We start from the raw sequence: 20,396 nt of genomic DNA, 5'->3' as shown, positions 1-20,396 counted from the left end.
TTATTGTACCATGTATGGCCACCATTACCTGCATGATGTATCAGTTTATTAGGTGGACCAATCCTTTCATAAAACACAACTAAGTGAAGAATTTATTGTGAGTTCAAATGTAGGCAGAAGTGTATAAAGAAAGATTTATGTTTAAAGACAGAGGATTATTCTATAAAATTCAGTCTCTAAGTGCTCTATTTAATAATTTTAAGTTTAATATTTATGTTATATTTTTATGTGTGTAATAATTAAAAGGGAGCAATTTGGAAATAATTCTCCCATCAATTGTACAACAAATATAATTTTCTTTTCAAAAAGTAATTTATTATTTTGCCAAGTTTAAATACAAGTATGTTAAAGAAAAACATGTGTAATGTCTTTCCTTCTTTTCTATCTGGTGTCATTGTCACACATTACATCTATCTCACAAGCACTATACTAGTACCAGGAAAAGGCATCCCCCATTGTCTTACTGGCAGGTGTAGCTGAAGAACAAACACTGCCCTCTTGTGGAGAAATAGCAAAATAAAGTAGAATAGTCAATTTGTTGTAGAAAAATGCTGCGAAAGGGAGTTGTAGGCATGAGCGAAAAGTAATGTGTAATCCTATTTGCCACTGAAGCACTAAACTTATCTTATGAGTTACTTAACGCATAGCAAGTAAAAAGTCACTGTTAATTTGTTGGACCTGATTAAACAAAGTTGTAATTAAAGTTTGATAGTACTTTCATCACTTTATTTGTAGTTTTTTACTTAATAGCTACTAAACAGGAATCGCACAGATCAGGTCAGAAATCTGAGAAAAGCTTAGAGCACCAGCACAAGGTTAGCATCTACTAAGAGAATGGATAGCATTACAAGGGGAATTCTGGTGAACCATAAGACGTATAAAAGGCTACTGTTACTAGTGGTCACCACATTTTAAGGCATATGATTATCACCTGGGATGGAGATCGCTGTACAGATGAATGTCTGTTAAACAAGGTGTGTATGAGGATCTGCAGATATCATAGACTATGAATGCATTTTGCAGGAATAGATCTTTTACAGGAACAGATCTTTTGCAGATACTGATCTGTTGAATGTCTACAGCATCTTTGTGTTCAGCATCTTGCAAAGATTTCTATGTGATGGGGAGTTCAGCTCCATAGAATAGACTGTGTAGGTATGGCTCTCATACTACATGGAAGGGGGTGAAATTGGTCTGTGATCTTTCATTTTCCAAAGACTTTTATCTGATGTGTGTATGCACCTTAACACATTTAGCCATAGATCCTGAACAAGCATGCAGCTCAGATGTTTGAAGTTTGACTTTGACACTACTGATGCTTGAAAGACCAGCAGGATGCCAGGCAGATGGTGTTGCTTAAAAGGTAATACATTTGGCAGCCTCCATATTCCTCTCACTTCCGGTGTCCTTTAGGCCTTGGGCCCACTAGAAATCACAAATCACTCTCAAAAAGGTTAGCGTTTTTGAGAGCGATTTTGCAAGTCACAACAGAGCGATTTCCAGAGTGATTTCAGGGAATGTGATTTTGTCCCCTGTATTCGCTGAATGAAATAGCTCTGAAAATGCTAGAGATTTTGACAAATCGCAAACACGGCTGTAGAATCATCATCATAGGCTTTCATTAGCCTAGCAGTTTGGAATTGCCAGCAATTCACAAAAAATGCACATAGTCACTAACACAGCTATAGTGGACCCCGGCCCTTAATGATGCAGTGGTCCAAAGTGTCATGAGTGTATGCGTTGTGTGTGTATGAGAGTGAAGGGGAGGGGAGGCATGTCCTGGACTGCCATATAACCAGACCATGGCAAGTAAATGAGATATTTTATTTTAAATGGCACTTATAGCACTAGGTAATATAGGTGGTAGGGTACCGTTTTGATTGGCATTTCTTACCTTGTAATGAGCAGCTCTGGCATCATCTGGAAGCTCCACCCACTTTGCAAGCAGCAATTTAAGCATTTGGAGGTGCTGAAACATTATATATAGATGGCGCCAATAATAACTTCTGTAACGCTGCTGTATATACAGTACAGTAATAAATACAAACTCAAAAACAGTCAATATTTAACCCGATGGAACTTTATTTGTACATAAAGGTATTAACATAATCAGTATGCAACACTATTAAAATGTTTTACTCTTAGAAGTAAAGTATTCCATATGTCCAGGCTCCTGGTACTGCAACAAGCATGACAGGCAGTATGTTCTTTTAATGCCAAGTGCACGGGACAGAAATAATATACTGCTTTGATATATGCAGTGAAAGTTGTTTCCAGGTGACCAGTCACATTTCCAGTGATTTGGTTAAAAGATGTACTGTAGTTGCTGATGATATCACCCATGCTCCAGTCTATGATATCGATATAAGGTGCAAATCTCTAGGTCGTAAGCTAAACACTCCACACTGAGCACAGAAAGTGTGTCCTTGTTTTTATCTCAGAGACTATGACACAGGAGATGTTGCCAGCAACCTTACTGTGCACACATCACTAAGGAGATCTCTGAAGCTGCTGCTGCTAAAAGAAATTGCACATGACCAGACATAGAGGCAATGCACCTATTATTTCTGCCTAATGAATAAATAAAAACATGCACTTATTTCAAGAAACTCAAGAGAACCGTTTCTTTCTGCTTTCAAGGACTCTCACAAAGGAGTCTAACTCATTGCCCTAGTACAGGGGTCAGGAACCTTTTTGGCTAAGAGAGCCATAAACGCCATATATTTTAAAATGTAATTCTGTGAGAGCCGTACCATGTTTCAAACTGGGATAGTGCTCATGCGCAGCAAAGGGCTCACGTCCTGTTGCCATGGTGATGTGCACACAGTTGATCCTCCAGGCAGCGGAAGTGTAAGACATGTCTTCAGCTTCTCTTGGGTTTCAGCAACATCAGCAATTTCCCCGAGAGCCAGACAGGAGAAATACTGACTAACAGCTTGTACAATTATCTAGCTGATTTGGGGGTTGATTCACTTTGTAGGACGAGATCTTGTCCTACAAAGTCATTGGATCTCACAGGGTCCAGAGTGGGACAATTGAAGCAGCTGTTCATTTTGGGGGGAGCACAAGTAAGTTAGTAGTGCACACTACAGCAGTAGTGTGCCTACTTTGAACATTTTATTTGCGCTGTCACACTAAGCTGCGCTGCTTGAGCAGTGTAGCTTAGTGAATCAACCCCTACTGAATTGTATGTGAGCCAGATGTAGCCATCAAAAGAGCCACATATGGCTCCCGAGCCATAGGTTCCCTACCCCTGCCCTAGTATCTCAAGAAATGGAGATGCCAACTGAGATTTCAACTAAAATTGCTTCCTGATCTTTCAGAAATAATGACACTCTCTGTGCCGTAAAGAAATGTTATCAGCACTGACACATGCCTTTATTTTTGGGCTGTTTTTTAGGCTGGGTGCACGCTAGGGCACATTGAGGCCGTAATATTAGAATTTAGCTTAAAGAGACACTGAAGCGGAAAAAAAAAAGGATATAATGAATTGGTTGTGTAGAACGGATAATTACTAGAAGATTAATAGCAAAGAAAATATTCTCATATTTTTATTTTCAGTTATATAGTGTTTTTTCTAACATTGCATCATTCTCTAATATGTGCAGTTTACACAACACTCAGCATTCAAAATGATTCTACAGAGCAGGCTGTGAACTATTGACCTGTCCTCTGGCAGAGAAAAAGAAAATCCTTGACTGAAAGCTCAGATAACAACCTTCAGAACTCAGAGCTCTCTGCGACTTTGAAAGTCGTAGAGCTCAATGGCTTTTTTGCATAGATAACAACTTAAGTCTCTTAACTCTTCCTGTATTGGGAACAACATTAGACGTATGTCTCTGCTCCTAAGGTTTTATTTCTGAGCTGTACTACACATACAAATCGTTATATCATCATTTTTTTCCGCTTCAGTGTCTCTTTAAAGCTCAACACACACCATACAATCTTGGTTGTACAGATTTACCAAATCTATGTAGTATAAGGGCCATTAGATTGAAAATACCTTTAATGATTGATTGGATAAGCTCTTATACTACATGAAAGTGGTAAGATTGAACAACCAAGATTGTATGGTGTGTGTTGAGCGTAAGGCTGCGAGCGGCACATGCAATGTATTCCTATGGCCCACTCAAGATCTTGGAATTTTATGCGTTCGTTCCTGTGAATTTTATGTGTTCGTTCCATGTTTGCATTGAGAGTAGAAACAAGCCTGCATTTACAGTAAAAAAATTTCTGCAGCATTTTAATATTATATGTTAAAATGCAAACAAATACAACTGAAAAATCACATGCAAATTTAATGAATCGCCATTTCGGCAAAACATTTGCGATTTCGCACAGCTCATGTGTGCACCCAGCCTTACATAAGTTTTCACAAAAAAAATAACCGTAAAGAATTGTGAGTACTTAGCACTGCAGACCACACATCACATAGGAATAGAAGATCTCACTTACCAAGAAAGGTTGGACAAACTGGGTTTATTTAGTTTGGAAAAAAGTTGACTGAGAAGTGACTTGATTATCATGTAGAAATACATCAGAGGGCAATACGAAAGCTTGGCAGATGAGCTTTTTGTTCCTAAGGTTGTACAATGGACAAGGGGACATGATTTGAATATGGAGGAAAAAAGTTTTTGCTATCAATTTAGAAAGGGGTCCTTCACAGAGTGGTTCAAATTGGGAAAATCATATCTTAGGAAGTAGTTATGGCAAACTTTATATATACGTTTAAAGAGGGCTTGGATGCTTTCCTTGCATTGAAGGGCATCCATAATATAATTCGTAGGTAATTCCCAGGAGAGTTAATCCAAGGATTTATCTGACTGTCATCTGGAGTCAGGAAATAATTTTTCCCTTTTAAGCCTAATTGGCCCAGGCCTTGTAAGGTTTTTCGCCTTCCCCTGGATCAACTGGAATATGTGCGTATTCAGGATGGTGTTTTTTTCTTTTTTCTGTATGAAATTGATGGACGGATGTCTTTTTTCAACCAAACTATGTAAATATGTAACATAATTATTATTTATATAGTGCTGGCATCTTCTAAATGTTGGCATTTACAGAGAGAATATAATCTTGTCACTCTCCTTTGGGGGGTTCACAATCTAAACCTTACCATAGGTATTTGTAGGGGGAAACTTATCTATATGTTTTTGGGATGTGGGAGGAAACTTGAGTGCTCGGAGGAAACCCACACAGACACAGGGAGAATATACAAACTCTGGGCAGATAGTACCCTGGCTGGGATTCCAATCGGGGACCCAGTGCTGCAAAGCGAGAGTGCCTTCCTCTACCCCACTGTGCTGCCATAACACATAATGTATTGGTTTATAAGTTTCTGGAGTGCAGCATGCCTTCCCCTTTTTATATACAGTACTGAGCAGCAATGGGTAAACATATTACAGACAGAATGTTGGTTTTAGGAAAATGTGACCTGGATGCTTTTTTCTAGCACTGATACCTGACAATACCATTTCCTCAAGAAGTTGCAGAAGGTAGCACAGACAACATGATTATCTTGGCTAGTTCTCCAATATTTAAAGGCCAACTGAACCTATTTGGTACCACTGGACCTCATGCCAGAAGCAGAAGCTCAGAGGAGGTCCTGGGATGCCACTGATGTGCACCTCAGCAAATGAATTGTATGACACAGGCACTGCATGCCCCTGACAAGGTACAAACAATGGCAGCAATCTGACTTCCAAGGTTTTCTTAGGCTTTCAGTCTGCTGAAACAAGGACTGGAGAATGGATGTAAGTGAAGTACACTCACTGGACCTTGCCTATTAAAAGAGATAACAAGTGCATTAAGCTCTACGATCTTGTCTTTGCGTAGGTCAATACACCTGGAAATGGCCAGAAGTAGAGCCGTCCTTCCACAGGCGCAGAGTCTCCACACCTATAGAACGGCATAGTGGACAGGTCTTCTCTCTGTCAAACCAAAGGCACAGGCACTCCTCACAAAACACATGCTAGAGAAATCAGAAAACAAGAATCAGTTACATTATGCATGCAGTAGTTCAATATCGTGCCATTTTAAAGAAGTCCTAAAAAAACGCACTAATAGTTCTTGTGCTAAATACAGGAAGTGCTAGGAATGCTAGGGGCGCATGGAACAGGAGCACGGAGAGTGACATGGGGCTTTATATTGATGGAAGCCTGAAGGATGCATGATGTGTTTGTATGGAACATAATAAATCAAATAATATGGTTTTGTTAAGAAGTCCTCTTATTCTCCCTCCTTTTCCTCGTCCCCCCCCCCTTAATGTGCGGCGGAATAAAGATACGAGAAAGCTTCAGCGGGCTAAAGCATACGCTAGAGCTCCAGCCTGCAGGTCCATGCTGTCTCCTCCTCAGCAACACGGCTCGCACAGCTTCCTGACTCAGCGCGTGTGAGCGGTGTTGCTGAGGAGGAGACAGCGTGGACCTGCAGGCTGGAGCTCTAATGTCTGCATTAGCCCGCTGAAGCTTTCTCGTATCTTCCTTCCGCCGCGCATTAGAGTAGGTGAGGAAGAGAGGGAGATATGCCCACCTTGCCACCCCCCACCAGGTAATCTATATGCCCACCCCCACCAGGTAATCTATATGCCCACCCTTCCACCCCCCACCAGGTAATATATATGCCCAACCCCACCAGGTAATCTATATACCCACCCACCAGGTGATCTATATGCCCACCCTTTCACTCCCCACCAGGTAATCTATATGCCCACCCCTACCAGGTAATCCATATGCCCACCCCCACCAGGTAATCTATATGCCCACCCTTCCACCCCCCACCAGGTAATATATATGCCCAACCCCACCAGGTAATCTATATACCCACCCACCAGGTGATCTATATGCCCACCCTTTCACTCCCCACCAGGTAATCTATATGCCCACCCCTACCAGGTAATCTATATGCCCACCTTCCAACCTCCGACCAGGTAATCTATATGCCCACCCCCACCAGGTAATCCATATGCCCACCCCCACCAGGTAATCTATATGGCCACACCCACCAGGTAATCTATATGTCCACCCCCACCAGGTAATCTATATGCCCACCCCCCACCAGGTAATCTATATACCCACCCACCAGGTAATCTATATGCCCACCCCCACCAGGTATTCTATATGCCCACCCCCCACCAGGTAATCTATATGCCCACCCCCACCAGGTAATCTATATGCCCACCTTCCAACCTCCGACCAGGTAATCTATATGCCCACCCCCCACCAGGTAATCTATATGCCCACCCCCACCGGGTAATCTATATGCCCACCTTCCAACCTCCGACCAGGTAATCTATATGCCCACCCCCCCACCAGGTAATTTATATGCCCACCCCCACCAGGTACACTGGGACCTAGTTGTGGGCCAACCTCAATGTCTACTGGCCACCTTCCTCCCTTATAACGTTCTCTGGTGTCTAGTGGCCCTCCCCCTCCCCTATACAGTTCCCTAGTGTTTAGTGCTTTCCTCCTCCCTCCCCATATGGCTTCCCTGGTGATTTAGGGTTTCACCTCCAATATAGCTTCCCTGGTGGTCTAGAGTGGGCCAAACATAACGCAAAGTGGGGAAACCACTTGAGGTCCAAATTTAATGGCTCTGAGGGACAAATTTGGCCTGCGGGCCAGAGTTTGACATGCATGCCATAGACTGTATTGGTAAATATATGCAATGTGTAACCACACCCACTTTAGTTATGACCACACCCACTTTTAGCTGCCTGTCAGGGGCCAGCTGCTGGCTGTGTCCGCCACTGTTCGGAGGACTTTGGAAAACATGGCCGCAGCTGGAGGCGGCACAGTTTCTGTCATTAATGACTTACAGGCAAGAGGGTAAGTGATTCACTTTACCACCTGCCGATATTTGCAGCATTAATAGAGAACTTTACATTGACAAGACAAATAACATTTATCTTGTGCTTTTCTCCTGGCAGACTGAAAGCGCTTGAGCTTTCAGTCCGCAACTAGGGTGCGCTCAGTCGGCAGTAGCAGTATTAAGGAGTTTTGCCCAAGACCACCTTACTGAATCGGTGCTGGCTTACAGAACATTAAGAGCCGAGATTTGAACCCAGGTCACCTGTGTCAGAGGTAGAGCCTTTAACCAGTACACTGTCCAGCCAGACATTGCAGTCTATTTTACACTGGAAGTACTTTACAAGTAAACCTGGAGCAAACTTAAAGAGAAACTCCAACCAGGAATTGAACTTTATCCCAATCAGTAGCTGATACCCCCTTTTACATGAGAAATAGAATGCTTTTCACAAACAGACCATCAGGGGGCGCTGTGTGACTGATTTTGTGCTGAAACCCCTCCCACAAGAAGCTCTGAGTACCGCGGTACTCTGGGCAAACTGCCACAATGTAACAATGTTCACAGACAGGAAATGGCTGTTTACAGCTGTCTGTAACAGCCAGAACAGCTAGAAACAGCTACATAACCTGCCCACAGTAACAATGGGCTCTATTCATAAAAAAGATGTGGCGAAAAAACTCCTGGAGGTAAAATACCGCAGCGGTATTTTACACTTCTGGGTGGTCATTCAAAGAAATCTTGAAAGCTGCGATCGCAGAGCGGAGATCTCCCGCTGAAAGCTGGCGGTAAGCTGTCGGAAGGCATGCGGAAACACTTCCGCCGGCAGAGTCCCTCCGTGCACTGCTCTCTCTGGGAGGTCTGTCCCATTCACTTGTATGGAATCCGCAAAATCAGAGGAAGCGGTATTTCCCGTCCACATACCGCTTCCTCTAATCTTTATGAATGGCCATTTTGTTACTTTTTTCTAGATTAATCTAGAAAAACACTGGAGAAGGCGGAAATTTCTCGCTCTGCTGGGGGATTGTAGATTTTCATGCGGGAACAGCTTTTATAAATACCCACTTTGCTAAATGGACGAGAAAACCCGCTGTTTTGAGCGGAAAACTTGCGGTAAGGTTTTATGAATAGAGCCCAATGTCACCATGTAATAAATGTCAGAATGTGAATCTGGGAGAGGAAAGATTTTACAATGAGCAAACACTGACTAAATCATTTATACATAATTATGGTAAAAAATGAAGCACTTTTTTATTACATTATTTTCACTGGAGTTTATCTTTAACACAGTGTCCTTTTCTTAAGAAATGTGTCCACTGAAATTGTCTGTACTTCCAAAGATAGGTATACAGGCAGTGACAATAGCCACGCCCACAACTGCCTGACCAGTGACCATACATCAGCTCCTGCACTGGACAAAAATAAAAAAAAAATAGTTTTGAAACAGCCTATTACCTGGCATATTAAGATCATGGGATCCTTGAAGAATCTCTGGCATATGGCACATAAACTCCCAGCTTCTCTGCATTGCTGGCTGCTGGCAGGAACACCATACTTCTGTATAAGATAACAGAAAATTGCAGATACTTCTGAACGATTTCAACCAATGTCATGAAAAAAAGACACTTAATATCAAGTTATGTCAAAGACAACGTTATGCTATACGCATTATTGAGCTGAAATATCAAAATCTGGTTTATGTTAGGAGCTAAAGCTAGGCAAACACATTTGATAATTAAGAGAACAGCGGTGTGTCACAGAGGCACTTCACTTGCTGTTGCAGAAATTCTGTTTGTCCCCATATTACTGCCTGATGAAGCGGGTGCTGCCTGCGAAACACGTTGCACCTTTTTGGGGTACTTTTCAATAAATGTACTTATATTTATACAGACAGTCTTTCGTGTCTGCTTAGTGGAGGTAAGTCCACCGCTTCCTCCAAGAGATTTTTAAACATTTTGGTCAATTTTATCCTGCTGGCGCCTCTGTTCTCTTAATGCTATATTGTGTCCACCCTTGGTGGAGGGGTCACCTACCCCCTTTTCTCCGATCTACAGAGAGCGACTTCTTAACCCTGAGGACAGGTTTAGTCTCCTCACCTGCCGATACAGTGGTTGCCTATGTGGTAACCCATGTTTGTGAGTATACACAGCTCACGTTTCATTATATTCATATGTTATTAACATACTACACTATATTGGGCTCTCGGTCTCTCCACTTTTACATTTGAGAATGGTCACCTGATCCAAACCTCTGTGGATGAACCAGCCTCCTCAGGTGTTGATCATTCCATAGGGATTGGTGATCTACTGGGTATGATGTTCCCTGCCATTCTCTGTTGTATTACTTCAAAGCAAGACATTGCTGGCCTCACTCCTCTGTCTTCTATGCGTAGAAATGAACATGCTTCTCAGCTGAGCTGTATACATCAGTCATAACAGCTGTGAGTTTGCGCTCTGCATGCCCAACAACCATCCCCTGTCTGTCTAATCTGTGTGGCCTGATGACCACAATAGAAAATGTTACAGGTAGAACAGATTACCCATAACTCATTAAATGCTTCAATACTGGATTTAGTATCTATAAAAAGTTGCATACAGAAAAAAAGTATTGAAATTACACCTGAACTGTGAGGGACATGGTGGCTGCCCTGTTTAGGGATTTCAGGGTCTATGGCTAAACGTAGTAGAACAGAGGCACAGCAGGATAGCAAGTCAATCTGCATTGTTTAAAATGAAATAAATGTCAGCCTCCATATCCCTCTCACTTCAGTTGTACTTTAAAGCAGGGGTCCCCAACCTTTTCCGGCCCGAGGACCACTTACTGACCAAATTTATCTCCGAGGCCTGGGGGGGGGGGGGGGCTTATTGCGTGCGCGACCTAGTGGACAGTGTCGTGCCCAGCGGGTTACGGGGGGCGGGGCTGGGGTGCGGCGGCATAGCTAGCATAGTTGCCTCAGTATAGGGAGTTTAGTTGCCCCAGTATGGCTAGTATAGTTACCCCAGTGTAGCTAGTATAGCACCCCAGTATAGCTAGTATTGTGACCAGTATAGCTAGTATAGTCCCAGTATGGGTCGGTAGTGCCCTAGTATAGCGCCCAGTATAGCTAATATAGTGTCCAGTATGGGTAGGTAGTGCCCCAGTATAGCTAGTAAAGTGCCCAGTATAGTGCCCCAGTATGGCTAGTAAAGTGCCCAGCATGGCTAGGCTAGTATAGTTACCCCAGTATAGCTAGTATAGTGCCCCAGTATGGCTAGTAAAGTGCCCAGCATGGCTAGTATGGTTACCCCAGTATGGCTAGTATAGTGCCCCAGCATGGCTAGTATAGTGCCCAGCTATAGCTACTATAGTGCCCAGCATGGCTAGTATAGTGTCCCAGCATGGCTAGTATAGTGCCCCAGCTATAGCTAGTATAGTGCCCAGCATGGCTAGTATAGTGTCCCAGCATGGCTAGTATAGTGTCCCAGCATGGCTAGTATAGTGTCCCAGCATGGCTAGTATAGTGTCCTAGCATGGCTAGTATAGTGTCCCAGCATGGCTAGTATTGTGCCCAAGCATGGCTAGTATAGTGCCCAGCATGGCTAGTACAGTGCCCAGCTATAGCTAGTATAGTGCCCAGCATGGCTAGTATAGTGTCCCAGCATGGCTAGTATTGTGCCCCAGCATGGCTAGTATTGTGCCCCAGCATCGATAGTATAGTGTCCCAGCATGGCTAGCATAGTGCCCAGCATGGCTAGTATAGTGCCCCAGCATGGATAGTATAGTGCCCAGCATGGCTAGTATAGTGTCCCAGCATGGCTAGTATAGTGCCCAGCATGGCTAGTATAGTGCCCCAGCATGGCTAGTATAGTGTCCCAGTATGGCTAGTATAGTGTCCCAGCATGGCTAGTATAGTGCCCAGCATGGCTAGTATAGTGCCCAGCATGGCTAGTATAGTGTCCCAGCTTGGCTAGTATAGTGCCCCAGCATGGCTAGTACAGTGCCCAGCTATAGCTAGTATAGTGTCCCAGCATGGCTAGTATTGTGCCCCAGCATGGCTAGTATAGTGCCCAGCATGGCTAGTACAGTGCCCAGCTATAGCTAGTATAGTGCCCAGCTATGGCTAGTATAGTGCCCAGCATGGCTAGTATAATGCCCAGTATGCGTAGGTGGTGCCCGCGGCCGCCGCTTCTGTTACCTTATGAGCGGGCGGGCGGCCGCTTCCGGATTCCCCATGCGCCGCTCTCATTCATGCAGTACTATCTCCTCCTATAACAGCAGCGCGTCTTGCGTCTGCTGTAAGGAGGGAAGGAGACGGGGCAGCGGCTTCCTGTAGCGGCGATATGCATAGCCGCTACCATGGGAACCGCTGCCCCGCCTCCTTCCCTCCTTACAGCAGACGCAAGACGCGCTGCTGTTATAGGAGATAGTACTGCATGAATCAGAGCGGCGCATGGGGGAATCCGGAAGCGGCCGCCCGCACATAAAGTAACACACGCGGGGGGGAGGGGCAAGATGACAGACCCGCCGCGGCCCAGCTGGAAACTGCCAAGGGACCGGCAGTGGGCCGCGGCCCGGTGGTTGGGGAACCCTGCTTTAAAGGACAACTGAAGTGAAAGGGATAAGGAGGCTGCCATATGTATTTCCTTTTAAACAATACTAGTTGCCTTGCAGTCCTGCTGTTCCTCTGCCTCTAATACTTTTAGCCATAGACCCTGAACAAGCATGCAGCAGATCAGGTGTTTCTGACAATATTCTCAGATCTGACGAGATTAGCCAAATAGACCAGCAGGACTGCCAGGCAACTGGTATTGTTTAAAAGGAAATAAATATGGCAGCCTCCATATTCCTCTCACTTCAGTTGTCCTTTAAGTACCAGTAAATACAGTAGTGATGATAGATAACATCAGTTAATAAAGAGACTACGTATGGGAAGCTGGTTAGTTCAATATGCTCAGTTATTAAAATGACCACATATACAGTACTATGTCTGTAAGACACCTAGTGTTTTTGTTAGCGATATTACTATGTGAAGGCTGCATTCTAAAGTATTGGTGGCAAAACATAGACCAGCTGCACCATAACATACATATATAATATAGCCACCAGTAAAGTTTAATACCAATCAGGCAGAAGGAGCTACCAGGAAGCAATGAGTCCATTTAACCTGATGTTTGGAAACAAAAAATAATCTTTTCTCAAGAGCGGTCTATCTAAAAAGGTTGTGGTTAAACTGTCTCATATTTCTTACCGACACCTCCCTGACTGCTTGGTAATATCGTATACAATGAACAGAGGCGCCAAAAGTATAAGATTAGATTAAATGAGCTTAAAAACCAACTTAAATGGCAAAATTGAAGGAGGAAGTGGTGGTCTTACCTCCCTCAAGCAGACACGACAACGACTGCGATTCAGACAGTCAAACACATTTATTAGGAACTCCAAAAAGAAATGCAACGCGTTTAGTAGGTTCAACCTCGCTTCATCAGGCAATATAAGGAGGAGTATCAAACAATCTGCACAAGGATTCAAATTAAGCGGGCGCGGATTCGGTAGCCAGGGAATCAATGTATCGGCTATGGTGCCCGATCATTGATTCCTCTCCCCCGCTGAAAAAGCGACAGCTTCTCTCGGAAGCTGCGCCTTTTCTGGCCGTTCCCTTCCCGATGAGTTACTGTAAGCGTACGTTACGCTTAGAGTGACGTCATGTAAACAAACTCATGGCCGCCATCTTGTGGCCAAAAAGTAATACTACACCTGTAAAAAAAAAATTTAAATTCACACACATTTACATTATAAATCTATTGTTTACCTCCCACCCTCCCAAAACTACCCAAATAAAATGTTTACTATAAAAAAAAAACATTACAATAAAAAAAAAAAAAAAACATGTAAATATTTACCTAAGGGTCTAAACTTTTTAAATATCAATGTAAAGATTAAAAATATTTCTATATTTTTTTTATTTTAAACTTGTAAATAGTGATAGATGCAAAACGGAAAAAATGCACCTTTATTTCCAAATAAAATATTGTTGCCGTACATTGTGATAGGGACATAATTTTAACGGTGTAACAACCGGGACATATGGGCAAATACAATACATGAGTTTTAATTATGGAGGCATGTATTATTTTAAAACTATAATGGCTGAAAACTGAGAAATAATGAATTTTTTCCGTTTTTTCTTATTCTTCCTGTTAAAATGCATTTACAGTAAAGTGGCTCTTAGCAAAATGTACCCCCCAAAGAAAGCCTAATTGGTGGCGGAAAAAACAAGATATAGATCAGTGCATTGTGATAAGTAGTGATAAAGTTATAGGCTAATGAATGGGAGGTGAACATTTCTCACGTGAAAACGACGGAACCTGAATGGGTTAAGCTCATTTAACCTAATCTTATACTTTTGGCGCCTCTGTTCATTGTATACAATTTTGAGTCCACCCTTGGTGGAGGGTTGCTACCCTTTCTTCCTGTCTACAGAGAGCGACTTTTTAATCCTGAGTGGGGTCAGGACAATCTCCCCACCTGCCTTTACAGTGGTTGCCTGCTGGTGACCCTGACTTGTGAGTATTTTGCAATACAAACTTATTGCCACCTTGTCCAGTACGAATTACACTATTGGGGCTCTTGGTGTTCCCTGTTTTTATGCTTGGTAATATCGGCTGCTGTAAAGTACTGAGAAATATGCTGACATAATGTACAGTAAATACAGAAAATTATTAATAAGTACCTGAGGGTGGCAAAGTATCCGCATTGCTTTTCTTAGACCTCCAATTCGACCGTAGATGTCAAAGGACTGAAAAAAAAACAAATGAACTTATGTGATAACTGTTACTGAGTATGATTCATTTTATTTACATTCAGGTGCAGAGTCACGCATGCAGTAGCTCTTTTGTTACCAAAGTGACTAATTTGGATGTTACTGGTCTTTCCGTACAAGGACCAGCAACAATGAAATTAGTGCTGACTAATGCATAATACTCACAATTAGATTTTCTGGCAGATTTTCTGGCAGATCGATGATTTTCAGCATGTCTGATCTGATTTCCAATAAATTTTCCATAAAAGTGAACAGAAAATCGATCGGAAATCAGATCGGACATGCTGGAAATAGTCGATCTGGCAGTAAATCTGCCAGAGAATCTGATTGTGTGTATTAATGTGTATTAGGCATAAAAGCAACCATATATATTAAAAACGGTAATTCTGTTGAACCTTTGTGATTGATTAAAGGGAACCTGTCACAAACCAAACATCAGAAGTCTCAGATGAAAGCTATATATGAGCAACATGCACATTACTAAAGAGTGAGCTGTATTAGCTCCTCTGTAAAGCCATGTAAGAATTCTGTCACCCAAAACAATCTTCCATGATCACTTCAGATGCCAGTGTGCAATGGATCACTGTACAGATATGCTGCTTCTTAGCTGTGCATCAAGAAGCCTCTACTGTGCTGTGAACAAGGAAAGCTCAGTATCTAATCCCTACCATAGTCTACGGACAATGTGGTGGACATCAGTTATGTTTTGGGATGTGGGAGGAAAACAGTGCCTGGATGAAACCCAAGTAAACATAAGGAGATAAACATATACAGATAGTGTCCTCGGGCTATAGTGCTGTAAAGGCAAGAGTGCTAACCACTGTGCTGTCCATGTTTTTTTTTTCTGGATAAACTCCTTTTAAAATTATCTACCAACATGAAATAAGACACTTACCTAACTAATGCCTGACTGTAATGGTATATAAACAAAGTACCTGCAAGTGGTTTTTCCTATAAGCATTTGCCTTCACAAAAACATGGGGACTTAAAATATATGTAACGTACAGCTGGCAGCCCTTGACTTTAAAGGGAACCAGAGAGGATGACACATACATACCTGGGGCTTCCTCCAGCCCCATACGCACGGATCGCTCCCACGCCGCCGTCCTCCGCTGCCTGGATCCGCCGCCACCGGGTCCCGTCATTGCCGCGAGTCGGCAAGTCGGCAGGCGGACGCGGCCAATTCTCCGCATCACAGGGTGCTCTCCCCATACAGATACGCATGTGGCTGCTTACTGCGCAGCCGCATGCGTACGTGTATGGAGGGAGCCCCTGTGATGCGGACAATTGGCCGCGTCCGCCGGAAGTGACGGGCCCGGTACCGGCGGATCCAGGAAGCTGAGGACGGCGGCGTGGGAGCGATTCAGGCTTATGGGGCTGGAAGAAGCCCCAGGTATGTATGAAATCCTTTTCCTTTTTTCACCCCCCGTTCCTCTCTGGTTCCCTTTAACTTGTAGTCTGACTTTTAGCCCCAGCAAACCCCACTTTGTTACAGTGCAAAGCAGGTGACTGCATTCCACGCTGGTCTTGGGGCAACAAGAGCCAGGGCTGTAATCAGAGTTTTACATTCATGCAAATATATATAATCTTCTTGCCTGGATAACTTAAAGGAATACTATTAAAGTATCTAAATTTCTGGAAGCAGCATTAATCAATATGGCAATATGAGTCAGAACGAGCACAGAATATGTTTCTGCTGTGCAGTGTGTCTTTTTAGTATACCTTGCAGACAGCGTCCCCTGAACAAACTGACGGCGACGGGTTTTTGGGGCAGACCATTATGCTAGAGGTGATGCCTCTTGCCGAGTGCAGCTGTGGATTATACTATTTTATGCTCCCCAACTTCAGTGCAAGTTATGCAGCATGTTACTATGAGGAGGGAGAGACTCTCCCTCCCTCTCACTCCAAGTCTGCCCGGCCAATAACATCATGCTTACTTGTCCCCTTCTGTTTGCGTGCGAAGGGAATCGTCAGAAGTTTCCCTTCACACTAGTGAAGCCCGGTTCATGAGGGATTGGCTCATTTGAGCCGGTTCTTTCCTGTGAGTCGAGTGATCCGACTCATCACACTGAACCGAATCAATCCAGTGGATGAGAAAGACACTGAACCGAATCAGTCTAGTGGATGAGAAAGGAATCCTTTCTCATCCACTGAACTGATTCGGTTCAGTGTGATGAGTCGGATCACTCGACTCACAGGAAAGAACCGGCTCAAATAAGCCAATCCCTCATGAACCGGACTTCACTAGTGTGAAGGGAAACTTCTGATGATTCCCTTCACACCCAAACACATGCCCAGGACACTCTTGGCCATGGCTGCTCTGCACAGCCATTCGGGAGTGCAATCCATGAGGATGTATGGAGTAGATAAAGCATGTGCCCCACTGTGACCAGAACAGCGGCACCATGGAAGGGAGTCTGGGAACGATAAGGGGCTACGCCATTTCTGGGGACCTTACAGATTATTCAGGTATACATCCCATTTACAATTAGTCTCACCTCAGGTTATCTTTGAAAAGTATCTATATAAGAACACTGCTAGGGCAGTGCCAATATGATGCATTTATCTTTAGCTCACCTTACACAGACTATATAGGATTATGAGGATACTCCCCAAGAAGTAGGTGCTGGAAGGATCATCCCCTATGATATATTTATACCACAATTGGATGGGCACCAGGGAACGGACCAGCTGGCTCAGCTCTTCAATCAGCAGGTAAAACTTGCCCTGTAGAGACACAGTTAAACACTTAATGCCACAGAGACTAGGCAGACTCAGACACAGAGACGTTCATTACTTCAGCTGGTATTACAAGTCTACTGAGAATACATAATAAGACACTTCAACACTTATAAGTCCAGCACATTTAGCTTATCATTTGCCGTAGGCAATATAGTGTATAAAAATCTTACATGTATCATAAGAAAGACCTCCAGGAGAGAGCAACTGGAGCCATGAAAACAAATTTTGTGTCTTTATTAGTGTGTATTGCTCTGAACTACATATGGGACGTAGCATATAAGGTACTGGTGTCCGAAAGGAAATCCTCACCATTCAAGAATGCAGGACTAAAAGACAAGGTGAAGCGAAAAAAAGGTAGCAACAAACAAACACAGTAACATGAAACATGAACCAACCAGATCTTTTCATCCTACTCAGGCCATTTAAAGAGGCACCAGAGTGACATATAGTAGAATGCCATAAATGATTCAGGATACCCACTTTTATGTTAATTGTCCTGATTTCAGCATCAAAAAATTCCTATGTCATTATATTGCTGTATATTGGTATGTAGCCCCGCCCTCCCCAGTGATGTCACTTGCATATTTACCTAGAGGAACTCCAGTGAAAATAATGTGATAAAAAAGTGCTTCATCTTTACAATAATTATGTATAAATGGTCTAGCCATTGTTTGCCCATTGTAAAATCTTTCCTTTCCCTGATTTACATTCTGACATTTATCACATGGTGACATTTTTACCGCAGGCAGGTGATGTCAGTGGAAGGAGAAGCTGCTTGCTTTTTTGGCGGTTGGACACAGCTGTAAACAGCTGTTATTTCCCACAATGCAACAAGGTTTCAACAGTGTGATGTCAGAACCATGGTCCTGTGGGAGGGGTTTGACCACAATATCAGCATACAGAGCCCCATGATGTTCCGCTTGTGAAAAGGAATAGATTTCTCATGGGAAAGGGGGTATCAGCTACTGATTGGGATGAAGTTCAATTCTTGGTCACGGCTTCTCTTTAGACGGCTGTAATTAATAAACACACCCAGTTTGCATTGTGTTGCCATGACCATATGGCAATGCTCAATGCTCATATGGTGCCCATACAACCATATGGCAATGCTCAAACTTCAGCAGATACCACAAGAGTGATGGTGCCCATACAACCATATGGCAATGCTCAAACTTCAGCAGATACCACAAGAGTGGTGGTGCCCATACATCTGTTGATCTGCCACTAGATCGACCATTGGATATATCTCTCTGTTCACATTTGGCGCAGGGTAAAGGGGAAAGACATCTGACCTTGCTCTAGCTATACTCCTGCTATCTTTCAAAACTATTTCCCTACTGACTGGCTAAACGTTAATTTCCCTATGTAATTTGTACCCCGGCAATTGGCGTTGTCCAAATTACACCATTTTTATTGTAATTTGGGCTCTGGCTATTGACGGCACCCAAATTTGTCACTGAGAGCCGCTATCTCCATAATTCCCATTTTGGCCTATGGTGGCGGAATTTAGCTGTCATGGATCTATCACCTGCCCACACACAGCAGACAGATTTCCTATCCTAGCACCGCCGCCTGCCCCCCCCCCCCCAAGTATTTGTGTCCCCTCATGTGGTGAATGTTGAAGGCTCACATGTCTCCTGGGGTCGCTCCTAGCCTGCTCCCATGACAAAGTGAGCGCCTGTACCACGTGACACTGACGCATGTAGCAAATTTTTTGGACTGTAAGACGCTCCTGACCATAAGATGCACCTAGGATTAGAGGACAAAAACCAGGGGAAAAATATATACTAAACCTAATGCATTCTTGGTGAAGTGGCATCTTGTGGTTTATGCCCCCCTTTGTACCTCATGCCCCCCTTGTGTGAGTCTTATAGTCCCAAAAAAAAACAGTAATTACATGTGCTCATGGGAGAACCAGACACAGTAGAAAGGATGGTAAATATAATGCAAATAATTTCAAGTTGATGCAGGATTAAATATGCAAATTTTGTATGCAAATTTATGCAGCTTGAAAATGGACAAATCAATTTTTACCTCAGCAGGATTTGATTGGTTCATGTTTAAGCTGCATATATTTGCATAATGAAGCATCAACTCAAAATTATTTGCATCTAATTAAAGCGGACCCAAACCAAACATTTTTTTAATTCAAAGTATTTCGTTGCACCACTCTGACACATACAAAGATAAATAAACACTCCTTCAAGCCTATGAGCATTTCAGTGCATGCTTTTCACCCTCCTCTTTGCATAACTGAGGTTATACAGGTGGCAGCCATTAGCAATTCCTCCTTTGCCAGACACCTGCTACTCCACCAGTTTGCCTGGATTCTGTCCGGCAATATGAAAGGAAAGGAAGGGTTTCTCCAATAAATGTAAAATATTTTATATTTGTCATCATGCAGCTGAAAAAAGGCTGCTATTTATTATTATAATTTAGAAAATAGATTTTGTTTCTGAAATCTTGTATTTTTAGTTTGGGTCCACTTTAACCATCCCTACACAGGAGGAGGCCAGGAGTCGTGCCAGCAGACAGGTGAGCCTTCAACACTCATCACTGGCATGGTCGGCCAGGGGTACGTTAGTCTTCAGGCAATTGAACAATGTTACCGCCACACCCCCGACTGAGCCCTTACGCCCAAGATTTTCCAGCATGCTCAATCGATCATTTTGACAGGGTATCGACTGAAAGATCAATCGAGTAGCTATGTTGCATCATGGACTCTCCTCTGATATGATAAAATTATTGGATCAAAATTTAAATTGTTCTGCAAAATCAAGCAATGTATGGGTGTCCCAAGAAATCCAAAACACTGCAAGCAATGCTTTATAATGTATTGATTTTAGTGATTGATCGATTTTTTCATCAACAAAAGTGGAATATTGTTTTGTAAAAAATTACCTTATGCCATTATGGTGTTAAATCAAGTTTGATGAGAATACCTGTTGGCTGACTAGGAACTTGAAACCGTAACAAAAATTGAACTTCATTCCAATCAGTAGCTGATACCCCCTCTCCCATGAGAAATCTTTTCCTTTTCACAAACGGACCATCA

General features: G+C 43.1%; 1 protein-coding gene across 2 annotated transcripts in view; it reads right to left on the bottom strand.

Annotated features, from left to right (window-relative positions):
• Window positions 1-2,074: 2,074 nt before the first annotated feature.
• Window positions 2,075-20,396, bottom strand: part of RNFT2 (ring finger protein, transmembrane 2) — a 100,879-nt gene continuing 82,557 nt past the window's right edge. For both annotated transcript variants that reach the window (XM_068245994.1, XM_068245986.1), the window contains exons 7-10: window positions 17,177-17,326; window positions 14,510-14,575; window positions 9,256-9,357; window positions 2,075-5,968 (exon numbers count right to left, since the gene is read on the bottom strand). In XM_068245994.1, the coding sequence (XP_068102095.1) occupies window positions 5,834-5,968; window positions 9,256-9,357; window positions 14,510-14,575; window positions 17,177-17,326 (453 nt within the window). In that variant the 3' untranslated portion in view covers window positions 2,075-5,833. The remainder of the gene's footprint in view (window positions 5,969-9,255; window positions 9,358-14,509; window positions 14,576-17,176; window positions 17,327-20,396) is intronic.

The sequence above is a fragment of the Hyperolius riggenbachi genome, chromosome 1, assembly GCF_040937935.1.
Source record: "Hyperolius riggenbachi isolate aHypRig1 chromosome 1, aHypRig1.pri, whole genome shotgun sequence".
In the NCBI taxonomy this organism is placed as follows: Eukaryota; Metazoa; Chordata; class Amphibia; order Anura; family Hyperoliidae; genus Hyperolius; species Hyperolius riggenbachi.
This window is presented reverse-complemented; position numbering and strand designations above follow the sequence as displayed.